The 19,231-nt window shown below is 38.7% G+C and overlaps 2 protein-coding genes across 2 annotated transcripts; one reads left to right on the top strand and one right to left on the bottom strand.

Annotated features, from left to right (window-relative positions):
* Nucleotides 1–13,596: 13,596 nt before the first annotated feature.
* LOC133529256 (uncharacterized) lies at nt 13,597–15,206 on the bottom strand. The gene is made up of 2 exons (XM_061866944.1): nt 14,330–15,206; nt 13,597–14,120 (listed from the first exon to the last, which is right to left on the bottom strand). The coding sequence occupies exons 1-2, from the start codon at nt 14,727–14,729 to the stop codon at nt 14,065–14,067; spliced, it is 456 nt and encodes a 151-aa protein (XP_061722928.1). The 5' UTR covers nt 14,730–15,206; the 3' UTR covers nt 13,597–14,064.
* Nucleotides 15,207–17,645: 2,439 nt separating this feature from the next.
* Nucleotides 17,646–18,741, top strand: LOC133529253 (uncharacterized oxidoreductase MexAM1_META1p0182-like). Its single transcript, XM_061866939.1, has one exon. It carries the CDS (start codon nt 17,717–17,719, stop codon nt 18,479–18,481), a length of 765 nt encoding a protein of 254 aa, XP_061722923.1. The 5' UTR covers nt 17,646–17,716; the 3' UTR covers nt 18,482–18,741.
* Nucleotides 18,742–19,231: the final 490 nt, after the last annotated feature.

Below are 19,231 nucleotides of genomic sequence, written 5' to 3'. Positions count from 1 at the left end.
ATGTCAATTAAGATTTATAATAAGTTAAGTAACAACATAAAAGAAGAAAAGAACAGCACTACATTTTTAAAACAATTAAAAAAGTTCTTAATAGAAAAATGTTACTACCATTTAGAAGACTTTTTTCATGACAAAGATATTTAATGTGCATACGTTTTGTATATATTGTTTATTGTTATTTATTAAATTATTATGTAGGTATTGTAATTAGGTTATTTTAGTATTTAAGTTCTATATAATAAGTTTAATTTTTTTGCTATGCCCTAACAGGGTCTCATGTAACGTATATATTGTTGTATACCTAATGTGACAGCATGAATAAATGAAATGAAATGGAATGAAATCGAGTCAATTTCTAATAACTCCAAACACAATTCCTTTGCGTTGTTTTATCATGCAGTTCTCATGGCCACCCGCTGTCTCCATCATCCGATCAGCTCCATGTATCATAATTAATATAATCGGAAATCGGAAAGTGACATAGCAACATACATACTAACAGGCCAAGTTGAAAGCTTGTAAAAACACAATGCGAACTTCTGCTCGCGTTTTTATGTGCGTAAAATGATGATTTCAGTGAAAAAAATCTATCCTACCACACCAAATCTCATCTTAATCAGTTTAGCAGTTTAAGCTTGAAGAGGTAGACGCTACGCATTTATATTATTAAAATGGATAGAAATTATTTTACCCACAAATCAATGTTTTAACTTTCACTTATAGATACTTAGACTTTGTAAAACTTGAGTCATGTACTTAATAGTAGTTTCATCTATCAACATTAAATTATGAAAGTACGTACAGTTTAATACTAGTTTTTGTTATAAAAACATATGATTTATTTAAAAAAAAAAAAAAAATTGTAGTTTTTACTATCTGTATTTCACGTCACCGCATACGCCGACCGCCCTTTTCTCATAATTGACATCACTATAGCAAAAACAAGTTCAAATTGCACTTTACATTTGACGTTACTTTCTTACTGCATTGCTATGATGACGTCACAAAGCGTCAAAGTCACACGAATGGCGGCTGCCTTTTTGGCGATTTGTCTTCGCATATTTTCTATGCAACGATGTTTATCATGAAATAAAAATACCAGATGGCTATCAAAGCTTTACGAATATTTATACATTTATTTGATAAAAATGTGGTATTATGCTTTACTTTAACATTATAAAAATTAAAAAAAAAATAACTGAACCCAGCTCACAGTCAACGGCATAACCAATTATACTCCCCATTATATTCTCAAATCGCAAGGAATTTGTCTCCAACTTTATTTACGACTTAACTCAGTTGTCAATTTTAAATTCAGTGTGAACTGGAATGCGAGAAATCCAAGAAAGGCAAAAGTGAAAAAATGTCGCCTAACAAGAGATAGAGGGCTTCATTATAATTAATTGGTTTAACTTAGGTTATCGGCTGTCTCTTCTCAGCTTATTGTTTTCGTGTATGGGCTTCTCGCTTACACTTTAGCTGTCACAAATCAAGGAGTACAATGAGACAGAAGCCCCTTTGCGATTTGCTATTTAAGGTTATTTTCGCCGCGTATTTAAAAACTGGTATATTAATTGACTGATGATTATTTTATCACGTATTATTTACTTCAATAGCTAAATAATAAGCTCACTGCCAGAAGCATTTGACTGAAGAAATATATTGAAAGTTCTATATACCTAAGTTAAAAGGGAAAACTTCCATAATCGTTCGTTTAAGATTAAGTAAGAAGAATTGATATAATTATATCTAAGGACGGGCCTTACGGGCAGTAAGAATGGGGTCAGTACAGCGGTATCACGTACACGAATTCGAGCTAATCGTGCAGTCTAACGCCACAACGCGATTGGTTGATGAGTTCGCATCACGCGCGCGATTTGTCGCAAGTAGTTGCGTTAGACTGCAGGATTGGCTCGAATTCGTGAGTGATACCACTGAACTAACACCATTCTTAGTGCCCGTAACACTCGTGCTATGGTAAGAAGTACTATATCGACCCACATGTTGCATACGATACACAAGAACACAATAGCTGAAAGATAATTGCCGGCTAAATAAGAGCGACAAATTCAATCGGTCGACCAAATGCCGCAATGTATCGCAAATCCGTGCAATTATCGGTGACGTTTTTATAATTTGGTTTTAAATGGTGTATGAAAATGGTAACATCCAAACGGGTTCTATTCGTCTAACTTGTCAATTCAGTCATCACTTTTGTAGCGTTCAATAGACCCCCAGCAAAATTTCGAGGTAACTTAAATTTTATACCACATAAAATGTACCCATTATGTAAATGTTAGTAATTGGGTATATACGTGTACAGTCACGTCCAAAATTATCTATATGGACAAAGTGCCAAAAATATGTACCTATATACCTTAATATATGTGCAATAAGATTGTGTATATATATTTTTGGCACTTTGTCTGTATCTATATTTTAGACGTGACGTATAAAGTTTTCAAGAAAGAATACAAGTTACGAAAAGTTTCCAAAATGTTGGAAAAATTCTAGGAAATTTCACAGGAGACAAGGGAAACTTAATTTTATTATGAAAATGGATAATTTCGATTTGTATATGTACAAACATAAGTTTCGGCACATCTTTAGGTATGCAGGTGTAGATCATTTAAAAAATAATAAGGTTCATTCTACCCAAAACCCAAAACTTATATCAAGCACGTGTGTCTTCAACGATAATATATTTATATATAAACCTGCCTAATTGTCGAAATGGAGTGGAGTGAAGGAAACGCAAGAAAGGCGGGCTACCTCCGCGATGGATTACACGGGTTCCCTCCGATATATCAGGTGGGGCCTCGTTTGTTACGTTTTTACTGGAAGGCCTTATTCTAGAAACGGGGTATACCTGGCAAGATTTTTCTTGGCCTTCGCCATGTTGCAGATTTACAGTTGTGCTAATTTATTTTACCTAATATGAAAAACAACAACAACGAACAGCATGTGTGTTCAGAAATCATTATCTCTTGGGTCGGTCTCTCATGTCCGAGGATCGTGGTCGGCCTGCGCCAGTTTCTGTCCAGCATGTCTCTTAACGACCGTGTAGGTAGACGACGAGTGTTTGATCGGTCCATTTCGTTCGTAAACGACCGCGCGATCGTCTTCGGTATTCCCAACCACAACAAACAAACAAACTAACAGCCTTTTACAAATATGTCTAAAATAAATGAACTAAAAATAGGGAATACTAGGAAAATAGGTATATCTAAATCGGGGTTTTCTTAGATAAGTATGAATAAAATCTAAAGTTCAGCCATGCAATAGATTTTTTTATCTTAATAAGTCCACTATTGACATTATATCCCGAGAATTTTGTTTATCTGGTATAATCCGAATCCAAGTATAAGGGTAAAAAAAAAAACGACGATGCGCTTCGAGAAAAGGTAGGTAGTGCCCTTGCGCTTCGCTTTGCTCGTCTTGGCGGGGGAACTACCGTGCCCCCAGATTTTACTTATTTGATCTATAGAAGTCTGACTAGAGCTCAAAAATTACCCCACGAATATAGTATCGCATTTTGACAACGCCAAATATTGTAAGGCAGTGTTCGCGAGTCACCTGAGCGAATAACTCGCGAACGCGAATCGGCGCGGCGCGGGGGAATTCAATCCTTTGATACCTATGGAAGTGTCCTACGTGGGCGATCTCCGAATGCCGTTGGGCCGCCGCGCCGCGTCGCATTCGCGAGTCCACGTAAGCCGCTGCGTAAGTATTTGACGTACCTATACAATTTTATTTAATCCAATCAAAACTTTTAGATACCATTTACAACATTTTTATTAGCGGGGATTTGTGTATTATCTGCGGGCGGGGTGTATTCATGGGGAAGGGGTAACTGTCAGTGATACGTGTCAGATAAGTGTCAGTCATGTGGACCGTTTTTTGAAGTCATAAATGAACTAAGAGCTTCGCATATATATCCCGTCTCTGTGTCAGAATAAGCCCGCGGCCCGTCCGGTTCAATTGCAGCTTTTGCAAAAAATTACAGTTATTTGAACGTTTTGGCACAACGAATTGCGCAAACGCAAAAACTAATGAATTTTTGGACATTTTCGCCGCCAAGCGAGGCGCCGCAGAATTTTAACGAATGTTCATTGACGGCGGGTTTTGTCCGGTCGGGATTTTTCTCTGGTTATTTGAGCTGTGACTGCCTTTGTATGTTATTGTGGATATACGTTTTTTTATAGAAATGAGTTCGATCGTTAATCTTACAAGTATTTAAGATATCAAAGTGTCTTATTCTTTACGCCGGGGAACCGTCCACCCCTTCCCAGTAAAAAGCCTTTAAATGGCTTAACCGTTCATGGAATAGCCCCAACGATTGGCTTTCCCTTTGAATGGCTTACCCGTTCATTTGACTTAGCTCTAGGAAGTGGTTTCCCTTTCAGAGATACTGCTAAATGAAAGGGGACCCCCTTCCTAATTCAAAAAATTATGACGCCTGAGCTGTCAACGCGCTAGACACCCAATCCTTAATTTTAAACATAAATAAGCTATATTTGATTTTATGCTTACCAAGAGAAAGTTGAAAATAGCATAAGCGTTATAATTTATAATCAATACCCCTTCAAGGGGTTAGCCCTTAGGAACGGGTATCAGCTTACCCATATTATGAAGCGGTTAAAAAGCCAAATGTTACCTATCTATTTTCAATATCCTCCTAGCTAGCTTAGGGTGCCGAGATTACATTTTAAACTCGCAAGTGCGCCGACTGAAAAAGATTGGGAACCACATCTAAGCAAACAGACAATCTCACCCGATGTCATCCCGCGAGATAACACGCGTCACGTGCGCGCCGAGATCGTGACGACTGCGTCACGACGCAGACGTGACCCGTTGGGTGCAGTTTCACATCATAAAGTGATGGGAGATTGTTGCGTGCCGTAATAGGTGGCGCTGGTATCTGTGAAGAATATCTTGACTTTTTAAAGTAATCTAGTTTTGATTTGTGAGCTTCGCGGGCTACTATAATACAACCTTATTTTTTAATCTTTACCGCAAGGGATGAAAGGCACTCATTTCTATCGAGATAACTTGGCGCTCGAACGCAGCGAAAGCGCTATTAGTCCGAGACTGAAATGGTGCCTTTTACCCGAGTTAAACATTCTACTTTTTGTGCTCTTTATCTATAGTTATATAATATCATTGCCCAAAAACAGTTTAGGCTTCTGACCACGGTGGTCCTAGTTTTTTTATTTCTTAAAACACTAAGTTTCTTATAAATAATGCATTTTACATTGCTTTGTCTGCACAGGATGTATATCTAAATTGCGCAGCGATTACGTTCCAAGTAACTATTTGATATGCAATTGAATGCACTTAGAATTTGGAGAAAAAACTGATGGTATTCTGTGCAGTGTTGTATTAGAAGACAGGTCTTAGAATCACGATTTGAATTAAAATTAAAAGAAACAAAAAGTACTTAAATATTTTTGTAACATAATGACATTTAAAACTTTCGCGTTTTGAACACATATTAAATTACATGTAGGTATAATCGGCTCTATAGCTAATTTATTTTAATAACCTTTATTTACCGACGTTTCAACACAGGTTTCACTGGGCATGGTCGCGGCTAACTGATGGCCCAGCATATCAAAATGTCAAAACAGAGATTTGTGGAACTACTCCCCGAAAAGTCTATAAAAAACTGTGGAGTAGACATCACAATTTGAAACCATCCACTACACACATGTTACTCGTAATTATTTTTAATAGTCCGACATTAAATACGCTGTAGACCTGGATATACCTAAATGTAATTTAATATGTGTTTAGAAAAGCGGGCGCCGAGGCGCCGTGGCGAAAATTTTGAAACGTAATAAATATAAGAAGAGCCTCGGTAGAGAGAGAGTACCATTTTGGCGTTGAAACTCTAGGTCCATGTCCAGCGCGCACAAGTTTTTTGCAGAAATCGCGAAGCGTCTGGTTGACGTAACTAGTGACTGAAGAGCGGCGGCTTCCTCGCACAACGTATCAGTATTGCGATACGAGGAAATGCCGCCGGCGTCCTTGGTACAATGCCTCAAGAACCTACTTTAGATTTAAGCTAGTTATAGTAACACTCTGTACATACCGTTACGTATATTGTTATTGTAAATAAATTAGTTAATTAAAGTAAAATTATTATTGTCAAATATTAAGTTTTGCAATGCAGAGGTATACACGTTCCTTGAATCATCTCTGTAATAAGTAATTGAACATAAGTTCTCACAGCATACTAAATACTTAAATAGTGTAAGGTCCCAAAGGTCCGGTCGTAAATGTCGTGACCGGCCCACGGGCTCCATTAGGCTCCGTTCGTTGTTGTCAGGTGCCCGTGCGCAGACGAGATGTCCAACGAGTTAACAGGAAAGGAGACGACGTCATGTGAGCGTTTCTCCGCACAAAAGAAGTCCCCATTTTCCTCTCGGCATATTAACATTATAGGAAATATTTTTACGCATTTTGATGTATATTAATTATAGCTATCGGCCCGATTCGAACTTTATGATATGATAAAAAAATTCCTAAAGATACGATATGGATTGGATATGTCAGTGTCAAAAGTGGCCTTTTTGTTTTGTTTTGAGAATATTCCTCACTTTCGACACTGACTATATCCATATCGTATGATGTTTTTGACGTATCATAAAGTTCGAATCAGGCCGTACCTATGCCTCTTCGTTAGATTATTATCCAATTTTAAATTATTATAAGAGCTTTTATAAATTTGTATGGAACAAAATGTTGTCCCAACTCTTATTACATATTTAATCAAAAAAGTCAAAAGGAGCATAGTCACAGAATAAGTAATAGTACAACCGTACAGAAAGGAAACTTCCTACAAAACTGAAGTTTGACAGCGATTCAGGGCCGAATCATGTTGTCCCTTTCTAATCTATGGAACTATCCCTTTCGGCTATTTAGGGTTATCAAAATTCATATAATTATCTAATCTGTGGTTGTGCACGCAAAGGAACGTCAAGTTGTGCCAACACTGGCAACCCTAATTGCTCGGAGCAAAGCCGAGCCGAACGGAGCCGAGAAAGCCCGGACGCTCCAGTTTCCTCCCTCTGGCATAGTTATGGTAAACAATATATCTCTTCAAGTGGCATATGCCATTTTTGAGTTGTTGGAATTTTGATGTATAAGAACAGTTTCATCAAATATTGTAGATTGTATAAGTATCAAAATTACGTTGAAGTTAAGTGGATTTTCAGAGAAATTGTCACTTGTTTTGAAGTAATTTCTGTAGAAAATTGATTTCGTCTAACTTTCATTTACACTACTTCAAATTTATAATTAAAAAAATTACCATTTTTAGCAGTCCAAACTTTACGAAATGTACAAATAAGATCGACAAAATCAGTGCTTTACGCGCGTTTACCTAAACGTCTATCAGAAAAAAAATCAGTACTAAATAAGTGACATTTAAAAAAAATGATTTATTAAATTGAAAGATAACAAGATCTATCAATAACATTTTTGCGACTAAAATCGATAACTAAAATATCTTACCTATATATTTATTTTATTCTGTTTTTTAGTATTTGTTGTCATAGCGGCAACAGAAATACATCATCTGTGAAAATTTCAAGGTTCATGGGATACAGCCTGGTGACAGACGGACAGACGGACGGACGGACGGACAGCGGAGTAATAACCCTAAAAAGGTTGTCTTAACGTTGTCGTGGAGGTTATGGGCTTCTTACGGGAGGCTGAATGATGCTACAATATTAATTACATGTTTGTCCATTGGTAGGCGCAAATGCACGGGTGGGCTGATGGTCCCGAGTGCTCCCGAGAACTGCCGAGACCTTGTCGAGTACTGTTCCACAGATCTAAAGCTGCGTTTACGCCTTAAGATAATTGAAGTGTACTTACTGGTACCTACCACGTACCTACTCATTCTACTGTTATTTTGCCTACTTATAGAATATGGTCTTTAGTACCTACACCTACATCACGTATATTATGAATATTTAATGACTGTGAGAGAGACGGACATCAAATTAAAAAACTAGACAAGTGCGAGCTGGACTCGCCCATCGAGGGTTCCATACAATTGAACCTTATTTTATATTTTGTTTTTTAACTAATTTATCGTTTTGAGATTTTTTCCTATACTTGTAGTGTAAGACGATATTACTTGCCTCTCATAGTTCTAGGTCAACAGGAAGAACCCTATAAATATTGATTCCCTTGAGAGTGTCGAAATAAAAGCTTTTGCGGCATAAACGGCCTGATCTTTTTTTACGTTAACTTATTGGAAGCTTAATTTTTTCACAGAGTCAACAGACTGTAGACTTGTGTATATGGTTTTAATTTCAACTCGATACCTCCACGCGTTCCCGAGATCAAGGGTCTTGACAGACAGATAGACGGACGGACGGACAACAAAGTAATCCTATCATGTTCCATGTTTTTCCTTTTGAGATACGGGACCCTAAAAACGTAACCGCTTTTAGAATATTGTAGCGTCCTAGTCCTAGTGACCCGATTGAATGTAAGTACCAAAATAAATAACCAAAATATAAGGTCATGCAACGGACAGGAAACACAAAAAGCCGCATTCAGAGGGCTTACCGCCAATCACGTTCGACGTCTAGCCTCCTTGTCAGACTTACTACAAATGTGACAGGGAGGCAACACGTTGAACGTGGTTTACGGTAGGCCCTCAGATGTGGTGAGTGATTTTTGGAATATACTGTTAAATACAAAAATCACTAATTTACGCAATTACATATTATTACCGAATTAAACTCTTAATAACTTTTTTAATAAGGGCCTCCGCTAGCTGGCGCGGGTGCACGGAGCGGACGAGCGGGTTAACGAAAAATAGTATGAGCAACGCTAACTGAAGCGGACGCGTGCGGCGGATTTCACCTACAAATAGCACCCGCGTGCGTGCGCACGCGGCGGGCGTCCGCGTCAGCTAGCGTAGGCCCTAAGAGCCTGGGCCGCCTCACGGGAGGACGTCTTGTCGGACGCCCCAGGACCCCCCAAGTATCGCTGTAGCAACGTGGTGAACTCCGAGTCAACAATTGGCACAAAGCCTGCGTAGCCAACATGCCAATCGTTAACGCTATGTAGCGAACGAAACGCAACTGTCACTGTCGCACTAATATGGAAGATTGATAGAAAGAGATGACTACGCTACGCTACGGAGCATTAACGATTAGCATATTGACTACGCGGGCTGGTCTATATTAGATCCGTGTTCTGCGAGATCCCGCGATAATGCGCGATTAATGACGCTGCTCACCGCACATTAGTGTGTTCCTAAATGTACTGCGCAGCAGATAACGCCAGATTTATCAGCAGGAAGTCTAGTCTGAGCAGGGATGGGATTCGGTTCTATTTGTTTTGCGATTCGATGATCTGAATATTACTTGGAGTTAACCTACATATATCTACCACATTTTTTCACATGGCAATACCACATCTGGAGGCCTAGCCGAAATGAAAAGCGTTGATAGAAAACGCCGAACGTAACATAAATAATGTATGGTCATAATCACATGAATTTCCGTTCGTATCAGTCATCCGGGTACATTTTTGTTTTTGCCAGCTTGGCTACGAATCCAGCGGCGGTAGCATGGTTCCATTTTTATCGCCTGTCATTTTCACACTTACATTCTTTGTTAGAACGTGTCATGCATTGTGATAAAAATGACAGGCGATAAAAATGCGACCGTGCTACGACCGCAGGGAATTTCATTTAGAATGAACATATATCTACCACATCGCTATATTTTGCTATTAGGAGGCGATGCCACAGCTGAATTGTCTAATTTTGCAACAGTCTCGTCCTATCGTGAGATTTATCTTCCAATATTTGATTTTGGCTACCATCAGTCACATCACCATCAAAAACTTTCGCAAGATAAATTTGTCCCACAAGCATACTAAATCTTGACAGGGTGACCAGCTAAATTCGACGAAAAAGTGGAATGAATATGAGTACCATCCTCCGTAATCTCCGTAAAGATCTGTTGGCAAAAATACGAGTATACGGGTTGCACCTTGCACCGCGTCTGTTGCTATCGCAGCTCAGTCGTTAAGGGTAAGTAGTTACCTTCGCTCACAGTACTTTATTGGTGAAGATGTTTAAAGTAAAGCTTTAAACAAATGGCGGATCAAAGTTCGATTTATCACGCGACAGCCGTCCCCGCGTCGGCAAAAAGAAAGTAATTTTTACCCCAATCAATCACTCCAAAAAACGGGCCATGCTCAACGGGTAATTCGCTAGAATTCCTCGAGAGATTTAGTACCACAACTCGTGCTAAACCAACGACGATATAATGAGGAGGCCGGCTCATTGTCCGCGGCTAAAAAGAGGAGATAAATAACCAAATGAGAATGGAAAAAGGGCAAAAATGGTGAAATAAAGGAAGCTTCAATTGGACAAAGGCGCCGAAGGGGGATAATTCGTCGGGGATATGCACCAATTGTCACTGTTTTCTTCGTTTTGGCGTTGACAAGAGACGGCGTCGCGTAGGCGCGGGAACATAAAACTCTTAAGAATACCCGAAAAGGGGCTAACTCTCTTAGAAACGTAGTGGGACTTGGGTCCTTTTTAGCGAGCTCTCGGAATTGTCGCGCCGCTGACGCCTGTAGCGTTAAACCTAACCGTTTATTAGCAAAGAAGCTAAGTGGAACTATAAAACTTGAAATTTGGACCAAATGAATAGGCTGGGAACCAACTCGAATTGGCTGAGGACTAAGTAATAACATATCGATTATGTTGTAAAACATAATAGTCAGTGTAACGACATAAGCAGTTATGTCACCTTGAGCTTACTTTTTTAGGCAATTAATTTGGATTTGTTGAACCATATTTAGGTAGGGAGGTTTGCGTCTTCAACAATACTGATTCTTCAAGCCACAGGGATTGCCAGTACCTACTTATGATAGGACTTTTGACCCTTGTTGGACTGGGTAGGTTATTAAGGTAGGTATTGCGTGCGCTATGGGGTAAAGGCATGGAATATGTAAGTTTACCAAGTAACCTACCTATCTCCTAGGATGGACTCACCTACATAAAACCCCAAGCAATGGAGCCCTTCGTTTGACACAACCGTGTTTTCCTAATCAAAAAATGTATGACTATCTTTTTTACAGTTGACCTCACCTGAAAACCAACTTCTATGCAGGGGAGTCAACTTTTTCTATCATTGACAGTACCTACCTATAGTCTAGCAAACCAACTTTGTCAGTAGAAATAGGCGCGAAATTCAAACTTTGTATGGGAGATCGAGCCTTACCGGCTAAATTTTTCAAATTTTCAAATTTGCCGCCTTTTCTTCTGATGGAAATGGCTTGACAGAGTAGGTGTAGGTATCTATTGTTTCTAATGTTTTGAAATGTAAGCTTACATACTTACCCCCTTATTCATAAACGTCTACTAAAGTTACGAAGCCGCTAATTATCGTTTGTCCCTTTCTGACGTATTGGTATGATGAAAAGGGACAAACGATTATTACCGGCTTCGTAACTTTAGTAGACGATTATGAATAAGGAGGTCAATGTTTCACATTCAATTCTTACATCCTCTTACTACTACTTGACCTCCAACACCAACACCAACGAATATCGCTTGCCATCCAGCGCAGCACTGCCTCAAGTATTTTTGGCACGTTTGGGTCACAGGGGTCAGAATTGGGTTGATAGTTTAGGTAATGTACTAATGTAGTTAATTTTTATAGTTAGTTTTAGTGTCTTTATAAAAAAATGTGATTGTGGTGTGTGATCTTAATACATATTTGACATTATCTTTGTATGATAACTGTGTCAATAAATTTGGCACCTTTCTATTCTTACCTATTTAAGACGTTGTACTTCTAACACACCCGTCCCATCCTTCTTATCTGCGCCAGTTAAGGTAATATGTTTAGCTAAAGTAATGTTTTATGGTCCCCTAAAATACCACAGCAAAAGCAATTCGCGCAAATCCAGAAACACCCGTGACCAATGGAATCTACGAGCCATCAAATAGAAGCACGCTTAATATTCCTCACCACCAGCGATCGCAATAAATGTCCAAATATTTGTCACAAAGCATTTTGGCAAATTCAAATAAAACCGTAACTAAGAACCCTACTAAATCCCTGGAGATGGGTCAAGCAATATCATTGAAGAATGTAAATAAATCTGAACTTTAACCTAATACAATTAAGGTTAACATTACAGAAGCATGTATTGGGAAATAATTCATACTTCCTGGCTCCAATTCCGTATGTTCCAAAGTCAAATCTTACGCCAATGCTATAGGACGTAGTTTCCTCTATCACAAATTCATAGACACCTCTTATCCGCGCGTCAAAATCGAACTGTTTTTCCACGAATTAAGGTGTATTTTTGCTTGACGTTAGGTAAAGTGGACAATTTCTGTATGTTAAGATTCGCGACGGCTAATATTTCGCGGTAATATTGGCCAGTAGATGCCGGATAAGATTTATTCGTGGCGTCACGGTGGGTTTCATATCAAAATTAAATATCTCAGGAGGGGACGGGATGCGGGTAAAACGCTATTGACACTTGGGATGTTACGTTGTTGATACAAGTATACAACTATGTTTAGGAACGATCTTACACAGATCGCCTTAAACTGAGAAAGATGTAAACAAACGCGTGAAAACTAGGACTACATTTTAAGAGGGAAGAATAGCTTTTCAAATCTAACGATTCTATAATTTTTTTTGTTATGCAAATAAATAAATAAAGGAAAACCTATAAACCTAGTTTTTCATTGTGTCAATAACATACTAAAAAATCATGTAGAATAGAAAATATTTAATTGTAAAGTTTTCTCTTTTTGTATGGGCGGTCACGTGCTATACTTCCATGTTAACAAAATGTACCCCGTCAGCATCAAAAGTAGCGGATCAAATAACGCTTCATAAGTATCTACCATTCTGTAACAGCTTAACAAAAAGTGATGTCTTTGATATAGAACAAATAAGACCGTAAAAGATATAGTTTTGAACGTGAATTTTAGAAATTTATCAATATTTGGAAAAGTTATCCGGAACTTTTGGTGCGTTGTCATTGTCAGATACTTTTGGTGCGTTGTTTCATCCGCTACTATTGATGCTGACTGTACCTACTGCAACGTGGAAGTGAAAATTGTATTTTATGTATCTACTTATTATGGTTGTCTAGCTAGCGTTACTTCATAATCTTCATATTTCGTATAAGTTGGTAAAAAAGTAAGTCACCTGTTGTATGTAGTTGTGACGTGTTCGAATAGACTTTGTTTGTGTGTGTCTTTTAAACATGTATTGTCTATTCGAACACGTCACAACTACATACAACAGGTGACTTACTTAAGTTTTTTACCTATATTCCATTAGGACAATGCCGTCATTTGCAACTCTGCAAATACATTTTGAAAGAATACTTACTAGTGTGAAAATATTTCACACAATAACCTAGTTCCATCCATACACAAAAATCACGTAAATAAAAAACTCGGTAATTAGAAGTAAATGAATACATTAATACTACCTAAATAGGTATAAAGGATATCTTTAATAGATTGTGCGTAGGGCCAAGGTAAAATAAATAATTAGGAATTAAATAAAACAAGAGTCGTAGAATTACTTAATTAAAATGAATGAAAAATCGGTTTTAATTTCATCCATTAGCACATCCGATCCGATGTCGGTCCTTTGGAGAATGACAGCCCCAAGAGCGAGCGCTATGGCATCAAGTATGTTTATTTCTACAATAACGCTTTTAATTATTATTATTAGGTTTAATTTAACCACGTCGGTGGCAAACAAGCACACGGCCCGCCTGATGGTAAGCAGTCACGTGAGCAATAAGCAATAGTGCCAGTGATTGAATTCATGAAGTTAATAAATGATTATTAAAGCAAGTTTTTTTACATTTTTCTTCTTTATTGTAGTTGTATCAGACATTCGATATAGGATCGGACAAATGTGAAAACGATCTTACTCATGAGGAACCATAGTCCATCCATTGTCCATGACGTAGTTCGATCCAGTGACGCTTCTCGCCTTATCGCTGGCTAGGAACAAAATTAAACCGCCAATTTCTTCATTCGTAGCTATGAAACCTTGTAGAGTAGCGTCTATCAGCGCCTGTCGTATCACCTGCGGATTACCAAGGCTGGTGTTAGTGCTAAAGTTGTTATCCACTGGTCCAGGGTTGACTGTATTGACCCTAACTCCAGAAGACGCTAGTTCTACAGCTGCACAGCGCGCGAAATGGTCTAGAGCTGCTTTCGACACAAAATACGGGAGCAACTCCGGATTTTTGCACGGCCGTAAAGCTACGACGCTTGAAATGTTGACCACGTTACCTTTTGTTTTCGCCAGATATGGCGCCGCTAGGCTTGTCAATTGAATCACCGCCCCAACATTGGTTCTCATCACTTCATCATACTCTTGTAATATTGTGCCTTCTGTTAAAGATCCCACTGAAGATAAGCCAGCATTATTGACCAGCACGTCTAACTTTCCGAAATGTTTTACAGTTTCTGGGACAACGGTGGCAGTGTCAGTTTCTTTAGAGAGATCGGTTTGGATAATAAGAGGTTTTCTGCCGAGCGCCTCGATGTTATTCGCGACGGCGGCGAGCTTGGCCTGCGTGTGCGCCACAAGCGCCACGTCGGCGCCCTCCTTGGCGAACATCAGCGCCGTCGCCGCGCCGATGCCCGAGCTTGCTCCCGTCACTATGACAACCTTATTCTTAAAACTCATCGTTACCGTACAGCCTGTATACGTTTATCGTTTAAATTGAAAGCATATGACGATTTATACCTAGTTTATCGACGCCACTTGTAGATAATGTACATCTAGGACATACAACAACCATTGCAGGTAGGGAGATAACGACCTGTATAAGTGCATAGATTAAGCACTTGGTGCGTACTTGTTCAAGGCTTGTTTACACTGCATATAATACTAGATAAGTTAACCGAGTGTTTCAAGCATTGCAATATGTTAAGTAATGACGATTATTATCTTCTTAAACATTTAACAAAAAATATACTATAAAGAAATGATGCAGTGCTATATAAATAATAAATTTATTATAGGACATCATTACACAAATTGACTAAGTCCCACAGTAAGCTCAATAAGGCTTGTGTTGAGGTTACTTAGACAACGATATATATAATATATAAATATTTAGAAATACTTAAATACATAGAAATATAATTATTATTAAAATACATAGAAAACACCCATGACTCTGGAACAAATATCCGTGCTCATCACACTAATAAATGCCCTTACCAGGATTTGAACCCGGGAGGCCGGGACCATCGGCTTCATAGGCAGGGTGCGGTCATATATATAAGTATATATACGTATAATATTAGGTAATTACCTATGAAATTGGCGTTATGTGTGGAAAACTTTAACGAAATTCGATTTATCGAAAATATATTGTAAATGCTATCAATCACGCGTGGATATCGCTCGCACTTGTCCGTACAGGTATTGGCGCGAGCGAGACACATTCAGATATCATTTTGATGTCACAATGTAGGTTTGAATTGGCCTCCATGTAGTAACGTGTGGGTCGATGAAGTGTCGAGGCCGGGAGCGACGGCGGCGCCGCTGACGCGTGAAACCGTCGCATTGTCGCGCGGCGACCGCGCGTGACCGCGCCGCGCCCGCGGTTCACCTCGCCTGTCTGTCGCTATTCACTGATGAAGATGGTTTACACCTATTGATCGTATGCAAATTTTAGATATGAAGAATATATAATATATTTCAAGGATTTAGCATTACAAGAGCAGCAGTACATTGATCCTCACACTAGGCTCAGCCTGTAACGAGAATATAAAGATAGTTATTGAACCGTTTAACCAAATCAGACCAACTAGAATAAAAAAATACCATTCCAGCATCATTGTCCGTGAAATAAAACTATGTAATCATAATCAGTAATGAGTATTCGAATTTAAAATGAGACATATTAATATTAAACTAATTTTACGGATTCCACTCGCTCACTCTCTGTTAGTGCTTGAGAAAGGAGACCTAGGCTCTCCGAAACATGTCGCACAAGTGACTATAAACACGTGAAAGTAAACCTTAATAGGAAATAACGATACAAGTGCGAAAAGTAGGAAATTCGCAACGAGTGGCGATAAATTAAAGCACGACCGAAGGGAGTGTTTTAAATTGACAGGAGTATACCCTAATAATTACCTTTTCGCACGTGTATTGCACAACGTTTTACAGTACATATGGCCCTGTTAATTTTCGACATACGCACGTATAGTTACCGCACTAGGGCGGTAAAGTAGCACCTTATGTACTGTAAAATTATAGTTTAATGATAGTACTTAATCAGTATGTTTATTGCTATCATCGGTAAACGGATTATATCGCGTCGCGTATAATGAAATCCTGACGTTTCGAACCATTTACTGCGTTCGTGGTCAACAGGAGACTGAGGAAAAATATATAGAATAGAATAGAATAGAATAGATTTTATTTGTATTGATTGTACATCGTCATATTACCTAAAACTACTTTTTACACGAAACAGTGAGCAAAACAATAATAAATTAATATAGTATATTATAAAAATAAAGTATACTGAACACAAACATAAATTAAACATCTTTTCATTAAATTGAATTATAGAGATTTAAATGTCATAAACGATTACAAATTACAAATAGATAGCTTAGCCTATATATAATAATTTAATGGTTTCGACATATTCATTCATCCAGGAATTCTTTTACTGAGTAATATCCTTTTGTTGTGCAAAACGTTTTGAGCTCACGTGTGAAGCGTCGTTCAGTACTCAATTATTTTATTATTTCAGGTTTTTAAGTTTTTGCACCTATTACCCTTAAGGACTTCCCTGACTTCTGAAGTCTATGCGCTGGAACTGGCAGCGCAGGTTTTCTTCTCGCTGAGTAGGTCTTGCATATATTCATCTCTATAATTATTAAACATATACACAACTCATTTATCAAGGAAATCTACAGATACAGCGGTGACAGTGACAATAACGATGCCGCAACACTAATGCAGCTGCAGATAACATCCGAATGTCACCTTTAGTAAAAAAAATCATAAGAAAAAAAGATGCTTTTATGGTGGTCATTTTTGCTTTAAAAATCTTACTGCCTTTTAAAGGCTTAGGCGGCTTAAGCCTTTAACTTAAAAGACTTTAAAGTCGGCATTGATATTATGTTTCTACCATCAACCATCACATATTTCAAGATTGTGATGTTTATATTATACCTAAGGTCAACGTAGGGAAGGCAATCTATCAGGAAAGACGGACTACCAACTATTTCGTCCCTTCTCACTCTTGCGTTGGAACACATACCTACTCCTCTTACAGAAGATCGGTAGAGCATAAGGAACGAAGTTCTTCCTTTCTGACTGTGTCTGAGCAATATGTCGATATTCCCCACATTGACCATAATGCATTTGTTTTTGAATAGTAATGATTGTACTTTGTATTACGGCAAATATACTAATAACCAAGAAAGATACTGTACCCGGGTAACACTAATATGTATTTACTTAATCAGTTTATTATGCATGTGCCTTATCTCAAGTGGTTGTTATCTCGTCAACGTTGATAAGATACAATATAAAAGCTCTTGCAAAAGAACTTCCACGTTATAACTGCAACCAATCAGCTGCAGCGTTTCTAAAGCGGCGGAATATTTGTAACAACATAAGCGAAAGCTGTATTTTTAAACATGAGTTTTGCTAACAAAGTGGTGATGGTGACGGGAGCAAGCTCGGGCATCGGCGCTGCGACGGCGTTGATGTTCGCCGAGGAGGGCGCCGACGTGGTGCTCGTTGCGCGCACGCAAGCCAAGCTCGCTGCCGTTGCCAAAAGCATTGAGGCGCTTGGCAAGAAACCCCTCGTCATACAAGCCGACCTGTCTAAGGAAGCTGACACCGCCACCGTCATCCCTAAAACGATAAAACATTTCGGAAAACTGGATGTGCTCGTCAACAATGCCGGAATGGTTTCAGAAGGAAGCCTATTAGATGGAAAAGTGCTCCAAGCCTACGATGAGGTAATGCGGACGAATGTTCGGGCAGTCATTCAACTGACAAGCCTGGCAGCGCCTCATCTTGCCAAGACCGGGGGAAACGTGGTCAACATCTCTAGCGGGGCATCTCTACGTCCGTCTAGTAAACCAACATTTCTTCCGTATTACGTGTCTAAAGCAGCTTTGGATCATGTTACGCGTTGTGCGGCGATGGAGTTGGCATCTGCTGGAGTCAGAGTCAACACAGTCAACCCTGGGCCTGTGGATAACAACTTCAACATTAACAATGGTCTTGGAGATCCGAAGCTTATACGGCAAGCGCTGATTAAGGCCACCCTCCAAGGTTACTTAGCTACGAATGAAGAAATTGGAGGCGTGATTCTGTTCCTAGCTAGCGAGAAGGCTAAGAGCGTCACTGGATCTAACTACGTCATCGACAATGGCTGGACCATGAAAAACTGAGCTGGTATTAACATGCTTATACTTTATTAACGGCCTCCTAGCCTAGTCGGTGGCAAAGGTACAATGATGAGTAAAATGTGTAAAATCTAAAACAATTTCGTGCTTCGAATTTGACATCGAAACGAGATCGCACTATACAGCTCCATACATTTTGCGGTAACACTGATTGTCCCCAAATAATTATTTATTAAATGCACATAGGTATATTATCAATATATATTGTCTATTGATTAAAAGATAATAAATTCTAATCAATATCACACTTTACTTTTATTTCACCTGTCGTTCTACAATACCTTCTTCCTGTATCTAAAATAAAAATCTCAGCTTGTTTCATAATGTGATGATTCGCTAAGCAATGTTAGTATAAAAAATATTGACTTAGAACTTACTTAAAACAGCGTATTTTTGGGAGATTTTAAGTTAAATTGATAAGAAAGATCAGAATTAGATTTTGAAATGTTTCCTGCAAAATCAAGTGCTTGACAAAATGAAACGTGGATACACTCAGTGTATAAACCTAGTGCCTCGGTATGAACGCGAGTGTTAGATTAGAAACTAGGTAAATAGTTGAATACAATAAGTGTACCGTGTATAGTGTCTTAGTCTAAACTTACCTTTATAGACCCCGAGCCTTATAGAGCCCGAGCTGTGTACGCCTTGCGAACTTCCATAGCTCCACCGTTGTTTATTTTTCCAAAAACTCGATAGACTAAAACCATAGGTACGAGTACATTAATTGGTATTACA

This window comes from Cydia pomonella, chromosome 20 (genome assembly GCF_033807575.1).
Source record: "Cydia pomonella isolate Wapato2018A chromosome 20, ilCydPomo1, whole genome shotgun sequence".
Lineage (NCBI taxonomy): Eukaryota > Metazoa > Arthropoda > Insecta > Lepidoptera > Tortricidae > Cydia > Cydia pomonella.
Note: the sequence above shows the minus strand (reverse complement) of the source record. Positions and strands in the feature narration are given on the sequence as shown.

Bases quoted from the DNA above. Each gene is read 5' to 3' on its own strand.
- LOC133529253 (XM_061866939.1), top strand. From the start codon at position 17,717: ATGAGTTTTGCTAACAAAGTGGTGATGGTGACGGGAGCAAGCTCGGGC.
- LOC133529256 (XM_061866944.1), bottom strand. From the start codon at position 14,729: ATGAGTTTTAAGAATAAGGTTGTCATAGTGACGGGAGCAAGCTCGGGC. The intron at 14,121-14,329 runs GTAACGTGGTCA...GGTAATCCGCAG, and splicing joins ATATCTGGCGAAAACAAAAG to GTGATACGACAGGCGCTGAT.